Source organism: Cinclus cinclus, chromosome 33 (assembly GCF_963662255.1).
Source record: "Cinclus cinclus chromosome 33, bCinCin1.1, whole genome shotgun sequence".
NCBI lineage: Eukaryota > Metazoa > Chordata > Aves > Passeriformes > Cinclidae > Cinclus > Cinclus cinclus.
The window spans coordinates 1,367,214-1,386,605 of NC_085078.1; the positions used below are offsets into that span (position 1 = coordinate 1,367,214).

Genomic DNA, 19,392 nt, shown 5'->3' on the forward strand with positions numbered 1-19,392 from the left:
CTTTAGGATTGCAAGAGTTGGTGACATCCATGTCCAGCCTGCTCCGGAGGCATCAGGAGATGATCATCCCTGAATGACTCCCCTGTTTTCTCTTGAGCCCAGCGACATTTCTCTTGAATAATCAACAAAACCCTTCAGACAAACCTATAGCCGTGTGTGCGCGTGTATGTGTGTGTCTGGATTTATACTGTCCTGGTGTTCCACTGGCCAGGGCATTGCAGAGACCCTCTGTGGGGACGGGGCCCTTGGGGAGTGGTGGTCAGCTCCCAGCCTGGGCCAGTGGTGGTGTTGGAGCCCTGTTGAGGATGGGGTCCCTGGGACTCGGTGTGTGGGGCAGCTGTGCAGAGAGGGACCAGGTGCTCTGAGAGGGCAAAGGGGCTGCAGGTGTGACAGAGTGAGGGGCAGGGTGGGAGATATTCCCCTCTGGACTCTGCTCTGGAGCTGGAGACTGCACCAGTTTGGAGCCTGCAGGGTTGGGAAATGGGATGCTGTGGACGTGGGAAGTGCTACAACTGAGCAATCCCTGAAGCCTCAGCCTTATCTGCAGGTGATCACCATTCCCCATTGCCTGAAGATCCCAGCTATGTGGCTGATCCTATTGCCCATGACCCCATGTTCTCCCCTCCCACATGCCATATTTGGGGCTGGGGTCAGCTCTAGAGTGTCCTGCAGGGAAATCTCCAGGAGGGGAGGAGCACTGGGAGATGCAGGGACCTGGCTCTGGGGCACTGTTGAAGGATGGATTGTGTTGGAGTAGGGATACGCTTGCCATTGGCTCCATTCCCAACCCTTTGGCCCCCAGAGGCACTCAGGCCCTTGCAGGGCCATTGCCCCATGCAGGAAGTTGGAGAGATGCCAGGGGAGGGGCTGGATCTGTGCAGCAGGTGGGATGGAGTCTGTGCCAGTGCTGGGCTCCCAGCCAGTGCTGGGGTCAGTACCAAGCTAGGCTTTAGCCTGGGGGCTGTTGGGGAGGGGGCAGGGAGGAGCCCCGGCAGGGATGAAGGTGCTCCTGCCCTGGTGCAGCCTCAGGGAGCGCTGCCAAGTGCAAGAGGAAGATGAAGGTGACGGTGCTCAGTGTGACCCTGCTCTTCTCTATCCTGTTGTGTCCCTCACTACAGGCCAAGGTGAGGCCTGATATCATGATCTTGCCCTGTAGCCTCCCATCCCATCCTTTTGGCCCTCTCAGACATCTCCTCACCACGTTTTCCTCTTTGTTGTATTGCTCTAATGCCCTCCCACTGATCATTCCCAATTCCATTTCCTCCCTTTTCCCCCTCACTGCTTTGCCTTTCTCCCTGGCCACGCAGGGCTCTCCTGATGCCATTCCTGGACTCCTTGCCTACTCCCAAACCATCTTCCAGTCCTGTTGGTTTTCCCCTCATCCATGCTGTTTTTTCTGTCTCCATCAAGCCACTTCCTTGCAATCCTGTGTCCCTACAGTGGAATTCCTTTGGAATTCCTTTCCTCTCCCCGGCATCCAACAGGGCCCCTTCCCTACCCTCAGCCCAGTCCTTTGGGCTCTTCAGGTCACCCCACTTCAGTGTCTTTGATCATCCTTGGAGGCCCTCAATTCCCATCCCATTGTCTCCCCCTCCACCCTGATCCCTGCACCTGTGTTCCCCACAGTCCCACAAGGCCCAGTCCACATCAAACCTTTGTTACCCTTTCCAGGCACTTCTGCAAGGGATGGAAAATGATCTCTGGGAGGTGAGTGGGGTGTGGGGATTGGAGGGCATCCTCTCTAGGAATTGCGGGGCAGTTTTGGTCCTCTCGCCCCTTGCTGGCACTAGGGACATCCCAGGGACCTGCAAGGTCTCCTGGTGCTTCTGGAGACAGATTAAGAGAATGCTGAGATCTTGAAAACCCTGCTTGTGGGCATCATGAATTCTGCCGGCTTCAGACCCTATCTGCACATGGTCACCATACTCCAGGCAATCCCAGTCTGTCCTAGCACAGCCCAGTGCACCCCTACTGATACCCTAGACAACACCCCTGCCCCATGGAATTTTCCCAGGGAACCCTTTTCTCCAGGGCCCCTGTTGCCTTCTGATCCCTGTCACCCCAGGACCACCCTGGATGACCTAGAATGCAGCCCCTGCCCCAGCTGTGCCTCTTGGCCAGGACCCCAGTGCTTCTGGGCAGGAGCACAGCAGCTCCTGCACCCCATTGCTCCCCGTAGGTCTTCTCACGGACCCTCTTCTTTTCTCCTGCCTCCCACTCCAGCCCAGCAGCCCTCAGTGAATCTCTAATAAGTCCTTTTAGTCCCCAGCCCTGTATGGCTGAAAAGCTGGTGGGTGTTGTGTGACAGAAATGCCTGACTGCCTCTGTGGATGACTAGGTCAGCAGTGCCTGCAGAGACAGGAGTGGGGATAAGGATTTTCACATGTCCAGTGGACAAGGAAGGGTCTTGTTTGACCCTGTCTTTTAGGACTGGAAGTCTTGGTGACTCCTATGTCCTGTCCCTCTCCAGCAGCACGAGGAGATGATCGTCCCTGGAGGACACCTGTCATCCCCTTGGAGCCCAGGGCCATTTCCCTTAAATGATCAATGAACTCATTCAGCCAAGCTATGCCATGTGTCACATGTCTTTGTGTGTGTGTGTTTCTCTGTGTCCATTTGTCTTGGCCTCTGTGTTTCTCTGCAAACATCTCTGTGTGTCCCATGGGCAGGATCTGGCTGTCCTCTGCTGCCCCTGTGCGTTCCCTGCACCCAGTGACACAAAAACACCAATCCTAAAGCCAAGCAAGTCAGGCTGGGGACTGGTAGCTCCACGATGAGGTCCCCCACATTTACATGATTCCTCTCAGCTCTCCCCCAAGATGTTTGGTGTTTTGGAAACTGAGTGAAGCCCAGCTGTGGGCAATTTCAGTGGGTGAGTGTGTGGCCAGGCTGAGCAAAGGTGGGAGGCTCCTCAGGAGCGTGGTCTGGATGTGGAAGAATAATATTTTCTTAATCATATTTCTGTTTAAACAGAATTTTTTGTGCTTGGGCACGAGAGCAGAGTGCCGTGGTGGGACCTGTGCCAGGGAGAGCCCGAGACGCCAAAGGCACCTTGGCAGCAGCAGCTCCCTGCAGGGCATGGCCACAAGCCTCCCTTGGCAAGCTGGCCTGGTGGCCACCACTGCAGAGCTGTTGGGTCAGGGGGGGATTTCTGGCTGGGGCTCTGCCTCAGCCCACAGAGTGTGACCTCAGCCCTGGTTCTGTTCCTGGGCCCTGCAAAACCTAAAGGTCACCTGTGCCACCCTGGTGCCCATCCCTGGGTCTGGCACTGTCGGTTCTCTACTTGGTGGTGCCTCCAAAACTGCACCTCCCCTCTCTACAGCCTGAGCTTGAGGATGCCCTGAGAAATATAACAACTCTGTGCTTCCCAGAAACTATTAATAAAGTGCCTGTTTGTTGTCTGTATAAACTTAAGAATGGAACTCATTACAGACTGCCCAGACTGCTTTGTGCCATGTGTCTTTTTTCTTACTCTATTTGGTGTGTTCCTTTTCTTATCTTTTGATAATATTTTCCATAGAGGGATGCCTTTAGTCACAGTATTGCTACATCAGCAGGTACTGTGTTTGTGTTAAGCAGACAGTAAAGAGGCATGATCACTGTGCATTGAGGTACAATAAAGCGTCCTGCTCTGCCCTGTGTGACCAAGACAGGTCTTCCTCCCCCTTTTCTGTCCCTGCAGGGGCAGTGCCTGTGAGCAGAGGTGGAGGGAAGAGAGTCCCAGCACAGCTGCAGAGATGCAGATGGTTGTCAACTCCACTTCCTGCATAGAAATCCAGCATGAAATTGCTTCTAAATGCTGCTCCCTTCAGCTCCTGGACACCTACTCACAGAGTTGTGAAAAAAATCCCCCGGCCACTGGCTTCCAAGGTGAGTTATGCCAAAGTTAGAGCTCGGTGGGAAATCTCTATCCTTTCCAACCCTTTTAATATAGCCATACATGGTGGAGTACATGGATGTGTCTTGTACAGAAAAGAAGGAGTGTGAAAGCAACGTGACTGACACTTTTCAGTCTCTGTGTTCATTCTACACCCGTGGGTACAAAGACATCATGGAAACCCTGGCACAGAGAGACCCTTCAGTCCATGGGTACAGAGACATCCCAGAGCCCCTGGCATAGACAGACCCTTCTGTCCATGGGTAAGTGAGCACAGTGGGGGTGGGTGAGCAGTGAGTCCTGGACGGGAGACAAACCTGGCTCCAGCCCTGCCAGGCCCTGCCAAGGCTCAATGCTGGCTGCTCTGAAATGGGAAAGCCCTTCAGCCTTGTCCCTGCCCAGAGGGGCAGTGCTGGCCTGGCAGCACAGGTTGTTTTCCCCACAGACTGCAGGAGATGAGAACACAAGGCTTGCAAACACTGACTGCAAGCCACAGCTCTGGGTGCTCCCCACGAACCTCAGCCCAGGGCCCAGTGTCTGCCCCAGGCTTCAGGGGATGCAGTGGGAGCCCGGCTGGGCTCTGCCCTGGGGCCGTCCTGCAATGACAGCTCCAAACAGGGAGCATTCAGTTGCCACAGACAGCCAAGGCAGGGGTGGAGGGGAGCTGGTCCAGCCCAGCACTGCTGTGTGCTGTGCTCTGGGGCTGGGGCTCCCTGCACAGGGGACTGCACTGCTGTGCCAGAGGAGACAAAGAAGCTTCAGCTTCAGCCTAACTGAGGTGGATGGGTGGGCTGGGAAGAGTGGGGAAGCTCAGGGGGATTCACAGAGTTCATCCTGCTGGAAGGACGAGGAAAAGGGAGTGGGAACTCAGCAGTGAGGAGAACTGAGGGCTGGAGAGCAGCTCTGAATGACACTAAAATCTCACTGGACCTCTGAGACATTGCTGCTCTTCAGCCAGTGACAGCATGAGATCCTAAGCCTGGGGATCAGTGTTCCTCATGGTGAGGGGCATTAAGGAAGGCAGCAACGTGATGGACACTGTGATGGGCTGGGAACTCAGTGGGGGAAAGGAGGGAGCAGTTGTGAAGTAAAAGGCAGGTGAGGGAGAGAACTGTTCAGAGGAGGGCTGAGCTACAGCTTGTGCAAGCTGAAAATGTCATTTGGGGTCGTTCCAGATTGATTTCATTTCAGAAGGTATTGAACAGGTTTACTTTGTTTTCCCTTGGAGGTGTACACTCTGCAAACTTGAGCTGCGTTGCCAAAATGCTCAAGCAAGTCTCTGCTGCAGGTCACACCATTTCTCCTTTGGCTGATTCGGGCCCGGTGCTGAGCTGCAGCAGAGCCCTGGCAGAGCCCAGAGCAGCCTCAGCATCCACAGGGCCCGGCTGCAAGGAGAGAAACCAGAAATTGCCCGTCAGCTGAAGGCTCCTGAAGGCTCACCCTTGTCCCAGCTCCCACGGTGTCCAGGCCACGCTGGCCATGCCCAGAGCAGTGCCCAAAGCTGCCCATCATTGCTGCCCCTCATTGGGCAGCAGAGCAGGAGGGCAGGACATGTGCCCAGCCTGCAGCCAGCCATGGCACATCCTCCTCCTCAGCAGCTGCCACAGCAGGATGCTCCGGTGTTTGCTGCCATTTCCCAAAAGCTCTTATCCCACCATGCAAAGAAGACGGGGACTCACCTCATGCCATCGCTGCTGGCAGAAAAGCTGGTCCCAAACGATGTCCTCAGCCTTCTCCAAGCACACGGCCCGTCCACACCGCAGCTGGTCCCAAGCACCTCCTGATCCACACTGGACCCCACCTGGAACACTTCCTTTAGAGAAACAAACAACAAAATAATGAAAATAGGTTACAGTGCAAAGGGGGGGAAAAGAGAAATGGTAAAAAATCTTATCTCTATCAAGGGCTTGAGGAAGGCCCAACCCTACATGCCAGGGAAAAAGCCACCCATGGCTGAGAGAAGCCCGTGCTTTCTCCCTTTCCCCCTGCGCTGCCGCAAAAGTTATGGTGATCCCAAAGCAAGCAAGGGCAGTGGAGCAGCCCAAGCCCTTCCTTGCCTGCAAAGCAAAGCAGCCAAGCACAATTCTGGAGCCCCACCTCTGCTCCCACCACGGGGCTTTGTTTGTGTCAAGCTGGCTGCCCCAGCCCCAGCTGGGGCACGGTGGGTGCTGGGGGCTGTTGGCAGGGCCAGGAGCCAACTCCCATTTCGTACCCACCCCAGCCCATCCCCCAGTCCTGCCAAAAGGCAGCTTGGCAGATGACAGAAGAATCAATTTTATCCTCCCCAGCAAAGGGGGAACCTTTGTTTCCGGGGCAGGCTGTGCAATGCCCAAATCTGGGAGCATCCCCCTGGGTCTGGACTCATCTGTAAATTTGCTGTGTGGAGCCTGGCTTTGAAGAAGGTGCCAGAATCCAAGTCTGTCATCTTCAGCTTGCCAGTGGCCAGGTGGAGGAAGAGGTTGTCATCCTTGATGTCATCCTCGCTGTCCCCAGCAGCAGCAGCCCCACCTGCTACAGCTTCTCCAGGGGCTCCTTCTCCTTCCCTGGGGGGGAGACCAGGCTCTCAGTGTTCTGCCCAGGGCCCCAGCTGTCAGTGAACCAGGACAAGCCAAACCAGCTCAGATGGTGGCCACCAGTGCTGGGCAGAGAGCAGCTCAGCTCCAGCCCAAGGGCTGGGTGTTCCCTTCTGATGACCTGGGTGCAGTGGCACAGGCAGGACAAAACAGTCTGGGCTTCTTTGCTTCAGATTGCCAAGGCCTGTGTGGAGCTGGAACTTACCAGAGCCCTGCATCAAAGTGCGCCTGTGGCTCTCTCCCTTCTTCTACGTCAGGTGAATTTGCTGCATCCAAGGGTCACAAAGCAGGTCTTCTAATGAGGGCCTTTCTATGTCGAGCATGGATAAACACCTTTTGATCAGATCTTGGCAGTCTGGAGAGAGAAAGCAGAAACCACCGGTCACTTGGAGGAGGCTGCAGTCTGCTTTGCCCCATTATTCCCATGCCCAAGCCATGCTGCGTGTGCTCAGAGCTGGGCCTAAAGCCTCCCATCAGTTCTTTGTTTTGGAGGAGAGCAGGAGAGCAGGACCTGTGCCACGTGCTCAGCAGCTGCCAGAGCGGGATGCTCACGAGCCCACTGCTGTCTCCCAGCACTGCCTCCCATTCCCCCCGTGCCCAGAGATGAGGATTCACCTTGAGAGAGCCGTTGTGGCAGTGAGAGCTGATGGTTCCAGCTGATGTTCCGGCCCCTCCTGAAAGGGTGCTTCCCACAGACCATCTGGTGCAGCAGGATGCCCAGGGACCAGATGGTAGCTGGCTTGCCATAGTACCAGCCAAAGCGGGTCCATTCCGGGGGGCTGTAGGACCGTGTTCCTATGGGACAGAGATGGAGTTCATCAGGGGAATGCTGCTGCTCCCAGAGCCTGGCCCCAGAATCCTTGGCCATGCTAGGGCTGCACCAATGGCACATGGTGTGACCCCTTGCCTCTGGCCAGCACCTGGGACTTGTGTACAAACTTGGGCTTGGAAAAGGAGCCACTGGTGCTGCAAGAGGGCAGCAGAAGCCCTAGCAAGGCCTGAGCATGACAAGGAAAAACCCACTCAGTGGTGGGGAAATCCATGTCTCCATCCTCCCTGCCTGCATTGCCCCAAAAAACAATTATGAGGCCAAGGCAAACAAGGTGAGCACAGTAGTGCAAGCCCTTTCTCACCTGCACACCAAAACAGCGGGTGCGCAGGTTCTGCCCCTCCCCTGCTCCCCTACTACCCCCACCCATGGGTGTTTTTGTCAGGCTGGCTGCCCCAGCCCCAGTCCTGGGCACAGCGGCTGGCAAAGGCTGCCAGCAGGGCTGGAAGCTGTCCCCCCAGCCGCCCCCAGTGGAAAGCAACTCAGCTGAAGACTCAGTGCCATGACTGGCAGCAAAAAGGAGAGTCCACGCTCCCACAGCCAGGCTGGGCCCTGAGCTGTTGGGCCAGGAGATGCTGGGAGCGGGAAGACGGCGCTGTGTGGGCTCACCTGCAAAGTGAGTGTAGGCTGTGTCCTGCAGGTAGGTGCCACAGCCAAAATCAATCAGTTTTGCCTGCCCGCTGGCCAGGTCAACGAGGATGTTCTCCGGTTTGACATCCCTGTGCAGGACTCCGCAGCTGGTGCAGTGCTGCACGGCCTCCAGCACCTGGCGGAACAGCTGCCGCGCCACCTCCTCGGACAGGAACCCCCGTGCCCGAATGAAATGACAGAGGTCCTGACACCGCTCCGGGCGCTCCAGCACCATCAGGATGTCGCTGGGGAGCTCAAGCCACTCCAGCAGCTGGACAACACCAGGGAAGCCAGTGGACACCTTGTCCAGGAGCACGATCTCCATTGGTGCGCTGGTGCCGTCGGGCTGCAGGAGGACCACGATGCCGTCAGCGGGGCTGATGCCGTGCCAGGGCTCGGGAAGCCCTCACCCAGCCCGGGATGCTCTGCTGGCCCCACACGCGCTGTCCACCCTGCTGGGCCTCGGCTCATGCCCACCCAGCACGCCCCGGCTTCTCCCGCTGACCCCCGCTCACTCACCAGCTCACCCCAGTGTCGGACGCGGTTCCGTGGCACCCTTTTGATGGCCACCTGCAAGCCAAGGGGAGCAGAGGGCTTAGCTCGCCGCCCGCCCTGCCGAGCCCCATCCTTCACCGACCCCTCCAGCACCATCAGGATGTCGCTGGGGAGCTCAAGCCACTCCAGCAGCTGGACAACACCAGGGAAGCCAGTGGACACCTTGTCCAGGAGCACGATCTCCATTGGTGCGCTGGTGCCGTCGGGCTGCAGGAGGACCACGATGCCGTCAGCGGGGCTGATGCCGTGCCAGGGCTCGGGAAGCCCTCACCCAGCCCGGGATGCTCTGCTGGCCCCACACGCGCTGTCCACCCTGCTGGGCCTCGGCTCATGCCCACCCCGCACGCCCCGGCTTCTCCCTCTGACCCCCGCTCACTCACCAGCTCACCCCAGTGTCGGACGCGGTTCCGTGGCACCCTTTTGATGGCCACCTGCAAGCCAAGGGGAGCAGAGGGCTTAGCTCGCCGCCCGCCCTGCCGAGCCCCATCCTTCCCCGACCCCTCCTCAGCCTCCTCCTCCTCCGCCCGCCGCCGGCCCCTCCACTCACCGGGGCGCCGTCCGAGAGCCGCGTCGCCGCCCAGACGCTGCCGAAGCCGCCGCGCCCCAGCAGCGAACCGAGCTGGTAGCGCTCCTTAATGCCGTGCTCCACCTTCCCTGCCGGCGAGACGCGGCTGTCAGCGCTCGGCCCGGGGCCAGACACGGGCCCCGAGCGCCCCTCAGCCGTCCCGGGCCGGGCAGCCCCTGGTGTTCGCTCTTTGGAACGCGACAGTGGCGGCTCGGGGCCAGCGGCCGCGCTGCCGAGCGGCGGAGCTCGGGCCGGGGAAGCCCCAACGGAGGCGGCGGGAGCGGCCGCGCCCTGTGTGCGCTCTGCGGGCTCCGGGAGCAGCCGGCGCCGGGACCGGGACCGGGACCGGGATCCACGTTGGGGCTGGGGCTGCGGCCGGGCCCGGGGTCGGGGCCGGACCCCGCGTTGAGGCCGAGGTCGGAGCCCACGTTGCGGCCGGGGCCGGGGCCGGGGCCGGGGCCGGGGCCGGGGCCGGGGCCGGGGCCGGGGCCGGGGCCGGGGCCGGGGCCGGGGCAGGCGGAGCCAAAGGGAGGCGATGCCGCACCAGGCACTGATCCCCGCCCAGCAGCGCCACTGCCAGTACAGCCAGAGCCGGGCGGAGGAGAGACCGCGGCAGGACGGCCGGGGACGGGGACGGGGACGGGGACGGGGACGGGGAAGCCCCGCTCGGGGCCGAGGGCGGGCTGGGGGCATGAGCCGGCTCGGAACGGGGAGAGGGAGACTGGGAGAGGAGGGAGACACCGGGAAACGGAGACTGAGAGAGGCTGTGGGACTGCGGGAGAGGGAGAGGAGATCCAGAGGGTCGACAAAGTCGCTTGATTCGCTGCTGCTGCTGCCGCTGCCGCTGCTGCTGCTGCTGCTGCAACTGCAACTGAAGCCCTGGGGCCGTTTGTCCCCATGGCCGTTTTTCCGTTTTTCCGTTTTTCCGTTGCCTTCTCAGCCCTGTGCCAAGCCCCGCGCACCCCGGGGGCAGCCCCTGAGCCTTTTCTTTCCATGGAGAATAAAACATCGTTCAAGCACAGTCCTTGACGGCCAAGATTGGGATACTGCCTCTGAAATTCTGGATATATACAAGGATAGCTCCCAGACAAAAGCTGCCAGGCATATGTAGGTTACCTTGGCTTCCTGAGGGCCGACTCTTCCCTGCCTTTGAAACACTGGGGCTCCCTACGTTCCTTTCTATGGAAAAGAACTGTCCTTTTTGTCAGGTGCCCATGGCCTCAAGCACATGACCATTTGATAGTGGTCAATGGAGTGGAGAAAGGAGTTCTGTGCTCAGTGGGCTGGAGACTGAGGACAGCAGAGGAGAGCCCTGGGAGGGATTGATGGGCAGTTTCAGAGATGATGGCTCTTTTGACAGAGAATATCCAGAGAAAGAAACAATTAATACCAAGGGCAGCTGTGGAGGCCCAGACTGGAAACAAGGAGAAGGAATTTCTCTCCCAGAGCAGGGCTGAGGTGCAACACATCCCCCAGAAGGAGTCTGGGCCAGCCCAAGGCACAGGCATGGGCAGCAGCTGAAAGGTTCTTCTGAATTGGACTCCTCGAAGGGTTTGTGCAATCTCCTCCTAGGCCCTGAGGTTCAAGGACTCAGCACCAAATGCACCACGGGGCTCACTGGGATCAAGCAAGTCCTGACAAACCACGGCTCTGCCTTGATTTCCCTCTGGTCTGGTGCAGTCCATGAGGAAGGTTTTCTGCTGCAGTTATGGAGAAATATCCATTGGAGTTTTAAAGGGTGGATTTTATTACTGCTGATTTTAGAGCAGAGGTGATTAGAGCATTGTGTGGTTGATATTGATCCAGGGTCTCTCCTCGGCAGGTCTGGCCTGCTCAGAGAAGCTGTGCCTTGAGGTCTGACCCAGTGTGGACAACCTTGCTCCACTTTGCCCAGCCCCATCCCGTCTGTCCTCCCTCATCTGGAACCTGCTTTGCTTGGAGAACTGGCTGCGCTCAGGCAAAGAGATGTTTTCCCTTTTTAATTTTTTTAAACAATCTAAAACTCCTAATTTTCTCCACTGCAAACAGACATAGTCCTCAGGAGTGTGCCTGCCCAAGGTGCCACCAAAAGCACTGCAGAGCCTGCCCTGGGCCAGCTCTGCGGGTGGATCATCTTCGCATCCTGCACTGGGCCACTGCCAGGGGCTGTACAGGGCCATGGACACTGCACTGATCCCACAGCTGCGTTTGTGTGCCACGGCAACCGTGAGAAGTTCAGGTTTCCTTGGAAACATTTGGGAGAACTGGGACATACTGGGGGACACTGGGAGCACTGTGGGAAACGCTGGGACATACTGGGAGTGATACTGGGGAGGAGTGGGTCAACGTGGGAACATGGGGAATGCTGAGGGGGAATCTGGGTGGACTGGGATGGACTGTGGGGTTGCACTGAAAACTACTGGGACATACTGGGATTGATACTTGGAAGTACTGGGACAAACTAGGGACACAGGGCGCACTGTGGGGATGGCTGGGGGACACTGACGCCTACTGTGGATAATACGGGGAGGAACTGGAATGGACTGGGAACTAAGCCAGGTGTATTGGGTGGGACTGGGGTGTACTGGGATGACCTGGAGGGGCACTGGGTTTGTACGGGGCTGTACTGGGGATGGAGTGGGCTCCTGCCTCTGGTGCCTCCCATTTGCCAAGACTCCCGCCCATCACTGCACACAACCAATCAGTGCTGGGTCTTGGCACTTTGGGGGCGGTGCCTGGTGTCGGCGCCATCTTTTCTGTTTTTGCCTGTGGCTCCCGTCATGCCCCACGGCCCAGTTGAGCCCCGTTGGAGCTGGGACAACAACGCCCGTCATGCCCTGGGCTTCACAGAACCCCAGTGTCCACCCACCACATGTCACGTATGTGTCCCCCAGACCTCCCAGGATCTCTAAGTGCCCCTGCAGCACCCATTTGGCTGACCCCAAAAGCATCCCCAGACTCCAAAGTGCTCCCAACCCCATAGATGGCCGTTACAGCCACTTCTGGGAATTCATCTCCTGTCATCTTGAAGAGACGGTCCGAAGTTTCCCTCATTTGCCTCACGACCATCACAAGAAGACCCCGGTGAACCCCACTCAGTCCAGACAGGAGTTTTCTGGCCTGGTTGCCTTTGAACAGTTCTGGCCTGGCCGAGGTAGAGGTTTACCAAATAACTGTTTGCAGCTGTGCTGTGCTGTGCCGTCATGGTGCACTGCTCTTCGAGGCCACAATAGCCCAGTCAGATTGGCACCTGCTTCTGTGAGCACACCATAGTCCATAAATCTCCCCACCTCTTGGCCAGACATCGCTCACTTTGAGAAAAGACTGTAAAACGGTGACTCTTTGGAGAAGCCTCTTGAGATCTCCCCACGTAAGGAAGACACGTCTATTGGCCGAAGACCACGAGGACTCCGTCCCATCCCTTGGTAGCTATTTCCCTTCCCCTCTTTTCCCCTTTTGTTTCCTTAAACTCTCCCCTCTGTCGCACAACTGAATTGTTAGCATCAAATAAAGTGCTATATTGAAGCATACTGCTGTCCCCCTGCTCTGTGTCTTGCACCTCAAGATCAAAACAAAGCATCACGATCCCCGCCTGGATTGGCGGATCGTGACATTAAATTGGCATCACGGACTGGATTATGACAGACAGAAGGGCTGCAAGGTTGTGTGTAGTCTGTAATAGGGGAAGGACATCTTGCTCCAGCCGCACCTAGCTGGTCACCTCAAAAGGAGTGAGCTTGTCCAGAAAGCAAGGGGGGCAAGTTCAGATTTCCTGCAAACTGCACAGGCCTAGGTGGAGAGCACCCCCACACTTGTTTGAGGGCTCTGTCTGTAGAATTTCACTCTAGGATCTCTTGGTGTGGAAGACAGGACTGTTTTGTTGGTTTTTATTGTGGTTTTTTTGACTGGTTGGTGTAGCAAAGAGACAACCAGAGATTTGTACTGAAGCTAGTGCCTCCCAAGCAGCTTCGGTCTCTTCACCCACACAGGGAAGTGAAAGGGAACACAGAGAAAAGTTGTGTGTGTGTGTGTGTGTGTGTGTGTGTGTGTCTGTGTGTGCGCGTGTGTGTAACTTAAGTGATATACCTCCCTGCAGTGGTTTTTACTTGCCCCTTCATAAAATGAGTGAAAATTGCAGTGCAACAAATAAAGCTGCATTTTTTGCTCTATTAGCTATATATAGTGCCAGACCCTCTCAGGGAGGAGAAGAGTGGGCACCAAATAATTGGTATAATTTAGAAAATGTGATTGATGGAATATGTTCTCTGCAAAGGGAGTCAAAATTCAAACTGTACAAAAATAAAACTGTACTCTGTTCTGTTTTGGGAGCCTGTCTTAGGGCAGCTCTAGAAAATCACTTCAAGCAAACAAATGAGGAGACTACAATTATAAATTCTCTACAAAAATGAGTTCAAATTTTGCCAGAACAACTTAGTGAAGAAAGGAACAAGTATCTTTGTTGGAAAAATGAGTGCTCTTTGTTGCAAAATGAGAAACAGTTGTTAGAAAGTGCTCTAAGAGAGGAACACACTAAAACTTTAGAACTTCTGGACCCACTGAAAGAAGCAGAGCAATGTACCAAAAATGGTTCCACCCACTCTGGGTCCCATTCCCTTTTCTCCCTATACAACCCCTTCTCAGCAGACACCAGGTTCACCTTCGCGTTGTCCTGCCAACAGCCATAAAATGTGGACATTATTAGTGTTCTGGAGAAAGCACATTCCAGACTTTTCAATAATTGCCAGGCCTCTTTATGACTTGCTGAGGGAAGGGGTGAAATGGGATTGGACTCTTTCTCAGGAGGAAGCACTGCAAGTGCTGATTTTTGAAGCAACAGCTCATCAAGCCCTGGGCCCTGTTCACCCCACAGACCCTTTCCAGGTAGAATGGGGATTCCCCATCTCGGGGTTGTCAGTTCACATATGGCAACAAGGCCCTGATGGTCCTACAAGGCCTGTTATTTGTTTGTAGTTCCGTGGCTTTCAAGATGCTGAATAAAGATACGCTATCTGGGTTAAATGACTGTTTGCGGTTAGCTTAGCTCTCATAGAAGTGGAGAAAATTGTAGGGCAACGACCAATTACATTAAGAGGTCCTTTCAAAGTGATCGTAGTGGTCACTACTGGGGCTCCCCTGCCTGACGCGGTGGCCCATAGATCCTCAGCTAGGAAGTGGTATGCCCAGATTGAACATTATTGTAACATCTTCTCAATAACAGAAGTTGCTATAAAACATTGGGCTATACAAGAAACTGAGAGCTTGGGGAGCAGCCAAGACAAAGCTGCCTCGGCAATTAAAGTAGCCCCTCCTTTCTCCTCTGAACAATCAGCAAATTCTTGGTTCACTGATGCTTCTGCCAAACCAGAGGGAAAGGTGTGGAAACACAGAGCAGTAGCCCTCCACACTTCTGATGAATGAATCATTACTGAGGGAGAAGGCAGTGCTCACGTTGGGGAACTGATGGCTGCCTGGAGTGTTTTCCAGTGTGAGGTACACAATACCTCTCTTGTTTGCATCTACACTGACTCTTATGCTGTGTTTCAGGGATGTACAGAGTGGCTTCCTTTTTGGCAGCAAAATGATTGGGAAGTTAACCGAATTCCAGTATGTCAAAAGAGAGAGGTGGCAAGAAATTTGAACTATCGCAAGGTAAGAGAATTTTGCCATGCGGTGGGTAGCTTCACACATGCTAGATAGTTTCATCATTTTAATTTCCTGCCTCTTCATGGCAGACTCTGTTGCGTTTACTTTTCACAGAAGAGCACCGAGGGACATGAAGAACCAGATAACCCATGATAACACTGCTGATACTTACTGACTGTTGGTATAATTTTACTTGAACTAAACCAACAAGATTGAAATGACAAAGCTTCATGGTTACAATAACACATAAATTCATTGCTGAATCCCTCATCAAACTTGTACACAGTTATGGCACAAGACCTCACGGCCGTGTTGTACTTTGTAAAATTTAAAATCAGAATTGTTGGCTCCATTTCATTGCTGTACAGTTTTCCCATAAAATCATGTGTGGTAAAAACAATACAAAATAATGGGGGGAATTTGATGTGACTATTGTGACACCTACTACTCCACCACCGCTTATCCTGAACCCTTTTAACAAACGAATGACAAGAGACATAATCGGCGTTGTGGGAGCAGGATTGGGAATTTTCAGTAGCATTGATTCAGAAGTACTGAGGAATAAATTGGCTACTACATCTGGAGATGTCACCAAATTACAGCAACCACTGCAGTCATCTTTGACAGCTTTGGGAACCCAACAATGGTTCCTATCAAACATTTTGGCAAATGGGGAAAAGGTAAATGCAAATGACCGCAAACCGATAACTGATGAACTCGGTGCTGCACAAAATAACATCTCTTTAGGTCTCAGCTGTATCCAGGCTCAGCTGTGGGTGCGGTTTGTTGCTGCCTCAATTATCAGAGAAGGCGAGGAAGGCACTTTTCCTACTGAAATTCGGCAAAGAATTTGGGATAGTGCCACTGACTTTGAAGGAGAATTCCAATCCTGGTGGAACTTGGTACATTTTAGCTATGACCCCAGCACAAACACAGCCAGAGCCTTTGTGCTGATGATACATAATGCTTCAGTGCATTCCATATTCGCCATCATTGCATTCGGGCTGAATCGTGATGGAGCTATTCTCTATCCTTTTAAGCATAGAGAATGGGCCCGTCAAATTGGTGAGAAGTGGGAAACTGTGAATTTGGAAACTTGTATTGTCCGGGAACAACAAGGGTTTATCTGTGAAAGTAACGCAATTAGAGCTCAAGATATTTGTTTGGACACAGAGCCAAATGTTTGTAACTTTGAAATACGTCCAAACGAGATTCCTGAAACGGTGCTGATTTATATAGGCAATGGTTGTGTATGCTTAAGAACTGCTGGCAACCTGTTATCATAGAAAATTTGGTAGTGCATACTAAAAATCATTCGAATGTTTGCATTTGTAACTTTACTAGAATTGTAGGATGTGATTTCCTTATGTAGTCCCAGTTACGTCTTGCCACCTTTTGCAGTCCAATTACACATGAATCCACCATTTATTGCCTACTCCCGTTGGAATGAACCTCGCTCTGGTAAAGCAATTGCTGCTTCCCCAGGATTTAATTGAAATTTTGGAAAGGATTAAGAAAAACAGACCAAAACTCTGATAACTCTTCATCACCATGTAAAGGAACCACATCATGTTTTGGAAAGAGTAAAGAAAGATGCTGAACTCAAGTGGTGGGATACCCTCTTTGGGTGGTCACCTACTGCCACAGGTGTCCTGAACAAATTGTGTCATCCCATCACTGTCCTTTTGATTTTGGTTTTGATTGGTTTTGCTTATATCAGCAATCCTGTACAACATGAATTGGAGAATGATGAAGCAGTTAACACACTTGACATCCATAATGAATATACACAAGTCAGTCACTGATGACGTCCCCAAGGTTATTGATGCAAGATGAAAAACACATGAGTATTTAAAATGTTATATTGACGACTTGTGTTTTCAAACTCCAATTACCTAGAAATTATTTTATTTTATTAATTATCTACTTAAAATACTTCTTAATTATTTTAAACTGTGTTGAAATGATGTACTGGTATTGACTTGTTTTTTAATTATCTTACTTGTGTTTTGTACTGAAATTGCTTATTCATTATTTTAAATTGTGTTCAACTTACTTATTAATTATTTTACTTGTGTTTTTAATTGAAATTACTTAAATTAGTGTTTCAAATTGAAATTACTGATTAATAATTTTACTTGTGTTTTAAATTGAAAATACTCACTTAAATTGAAATTACTTTGAAAGATTGAACTTGTTCTTTCCCTTTCCCTTTCCCTTTCCCTTTCCCTTTCCCTTTCCCTTTCCTACTTTTTTCTTTGGCTGACTTTCTGTCCCGGTTTTTCGGAATATGCTACTAACCTGGATGAGTCCTGAAGACTTCGCTGTCGGAGTTGGCGGGAGAAATGCAGCACTCAGTGTGAATGATCAGCAAGTCACAATTTATTGCATGCTCTTAGTTACATTTATATCATCAATAATTAAGCTCATACATAGTGCAAAAGCAAGCTCATCACTGGCTACCGCAGCAAAGGTCAGTCCCACCCAGTTCCTCATTCTTGTGATCCTTTAGCTGCGGAGGTTCTGCATACTATCTTAACGGAAGTATCCTGTTATTGCAAAAGTGGTTCCATATCTATTGCTCAAGGAAAAGCTGTCCTTCAAAATACCCACTGTGTCAGTATTTTCCCAAAGCCCTGTCAGCTAGTTCTCGCATGGGAATATGGCCTTTCTCTCTAAGCCATTCTTCTACACTTCGCAACTGAAGACACCGCAGCAACAACACTACAAAGGAGCTCTCTCGACAAAGATTGTGAGTCACGGGGTGGTGTAAGAGACGGTCCAAAGTTTCCCTCATTTTCCTCATGACCGTCGCAAGAAGATGCCCGTGTACCCCACGTGCTCCTGACCTGGTCGGCTTTGAGCAGGAGCTCTGACCCGGCCGAGGTAGACGCGTGGCAGGTGGCTGTCACAGGTGCACTGTGCCGTGCTGTGCTGTGCCGTCATAAGTGCCGGCCCAGACATGTGGGTGCCTGCTTCTCTGGACACACAGTGGTCCGTAAAAATCCCTACCTCATGGCCAGAAGCCATTCGCTTTGAGGAAAGACTTTAAGAAGGTGACTCCTTGAAGAAGCCCCTTGAGATCTCCCCACAGAGGGAAGACCCGTCCATTGGCAGAAGGCCCCGAGCACACCCGTCTATGACCACAAGGATGGTGTCTCATCCCTTGGTAGCTATTTCCCTTCCCCTCTTTTCCCCTCTTTCTCTCTATCTCTTGACTTTGTTTCCTTAAAAACTCTGCCATCTATAGCACATAACTGTGTGCTTAACACCAAATAAAAGTGCTCTGCTGTGAGTATTCTGATGTATACTGTTGTCCCCTGCTGTGTCTTTTGTACCTCGAGATCAAAACAAACCATCATGATCCCTGCCTGTACTGGCAGATCGTGACAAGCTCCCAGCTTGTCATCGTCTGTACCAGAGATACTCTGAGTTGTACTTAGAGAATGCATCGTCCGTGAAATGTTCCAGCTTTAGAAGATCACTCCAGGAGCTGCAGCTGCATTGTCCTGCAGCCAGAGGCTTCCTGTGTCAAAGGCTGGGAGTGATTCCGCCCCAGTCACCTCTGAGCATCTTCCCAGCCCTGACAGATTGAAGCTCTCTGTGCCCCTGTGCTGTAGCCGGGGTGGCCGCAGGCAGTGCCCCAGCCCTGCTGGGCTGCACACAGGAGCTGCTCCTCAGTAGAAATGTCATTTTGTAGATCTTCTTGATTGGCAGGATCACCCTCTGAGCCAGGAGCCCAGCCCAGCCCAGCTCAGCAGCACAGACACAGCTGAATGACTTTAATGACCCTCTCAGGGCTTTGATGTTGTTTATATCAGACTCAGTCCCTGAGAGTGTGCTCAAAAATCTTGTCAAGAACTCAAAGTGATATTTAAAGTCCAAAGATTCTAGAAGCTGTAATGGGTGCCACTGAGGGACACATCGGAGAAAGTGTCCCCAGGTTCCAGTTAGAGCAGAACACTGGTGGAAGCGATGACAGGTGCAGACAAACAAGGGAAAGGTGTCTCTGATGCTGAGCAAACCTCAGCACAGCAAGGCTCACTTGTCCCCTGCTGGCCAAGGGCCCAGGGCCAGCAGCCATGGCCAAAGTGCTTCAGCAGGTGGCTCTGGCAGGGCCTTTCAGCTGCTGCCCATCCCTGTGCCCTCTGCAGCCCAGGCTGTCCTACGGTGTCCATGCCCTGTGCCTCTGTCCCTGCAGGCTGTCGTCAACCCCCGGCTGCCCCACCTCGCTGGCCCCTTCCTTTGCTGCCAGCTTTGCGTCCTGCCTGCCTCTGCCTGGGCTCACAAAGCCTGGGGCTCGATACCTAGAAGGCCCTACTGGATTGCTCTGTAAGAATCCTAAGTGTCAAGTGCCCAGGGAGCAGGGTTTACATGCCATGGTGGGCACCACAGAGCCCTTTTCTCCCCCATGTGCTGAGGGTGTGGCACTTGCCATTTCCAAGATCCCTGCGGTTGCCAAAGGGGCCTTTTTGGCTCCGCTGAGAAGAGTCCTAACTGTGAGCCTGTCTTTCACCTGCTTTTCCTGCAAATGTACTCAAGGAATCCACTTTTTTTTGAACTCTCGGGTCCTGTGTGTGTGCAGGTGTACCAACTGAAGGATGGAACAGGTCTGTTGGGGAGGTGATCTCCTTCTCCAGTGGCTTTTGGTTTTGTTTTGGTTGTTGGATTTGTTTGTTTGTATGGATTGGTTTGGTTTGGGGGGATTCTTTTGTTGGACTTTTTTGTGTTCTTGTTTTAA

General features: G+C 53.3%; 1 protein-coding gene across 1 annotated transcript; it reads right to left on the reverse strand.

The window, feature by feature from the left end:
* Positions 1–4,850: 4,850 nt before the first annotated feature.
* Positions 4,851–11,842, reverse strand: LOC134055567 (serine/threonine-protein kinase pim-1-like). The gene is made up of 9 exons (XM_062511971.1): positions 11,775–11,842; positions 9,487–9,750; positions 9,012–9,354; positions 8,845–8,895; positions 7,889–8,255; positions 7,066–7,245; positions 6,708–6,805; positions 5,557–5,690; positions 4,851–4,932 (listed from the first exon to the last, which is right to left on the reverse strand). The coding sequence occupies exons 1-9, from the start codon at positions 11,840–11,842 to the stop codon at positions 4,851–4,853; spliced, it is 1,587 nt and encodes a 528-aa protein (XP_062367955.1).
* Positions 11,843–19,392: the final 7,550 nt, after the last annotated feature.

Excerpts from the sequence above, each read along its gene's own strand:
- LOC134055567 (XM_062511971.1), bottom strand. The coding sequence starts at position 11,842 with ATGACGGGCGTTGTTGTCCCAGCTCCAACGGGGCTCAACTGGGCCGTG. Across the intron at positions 8,256-8,844 it reads TCCGACACTGGGGTGAGCTG|CCCGACGGCACCAGCGCACC; the intron begins GTGAGTGAGCGG and ends GTCCTCCTGCAG. Across the intron at positions 6,806-7,065 it reads GCCACAACGGCTCTCTCAAG|ACTGCCAAGATCTGATCAAA; the intron begins GTGAATCCTCAT and ends TTCTCTCTCCAG.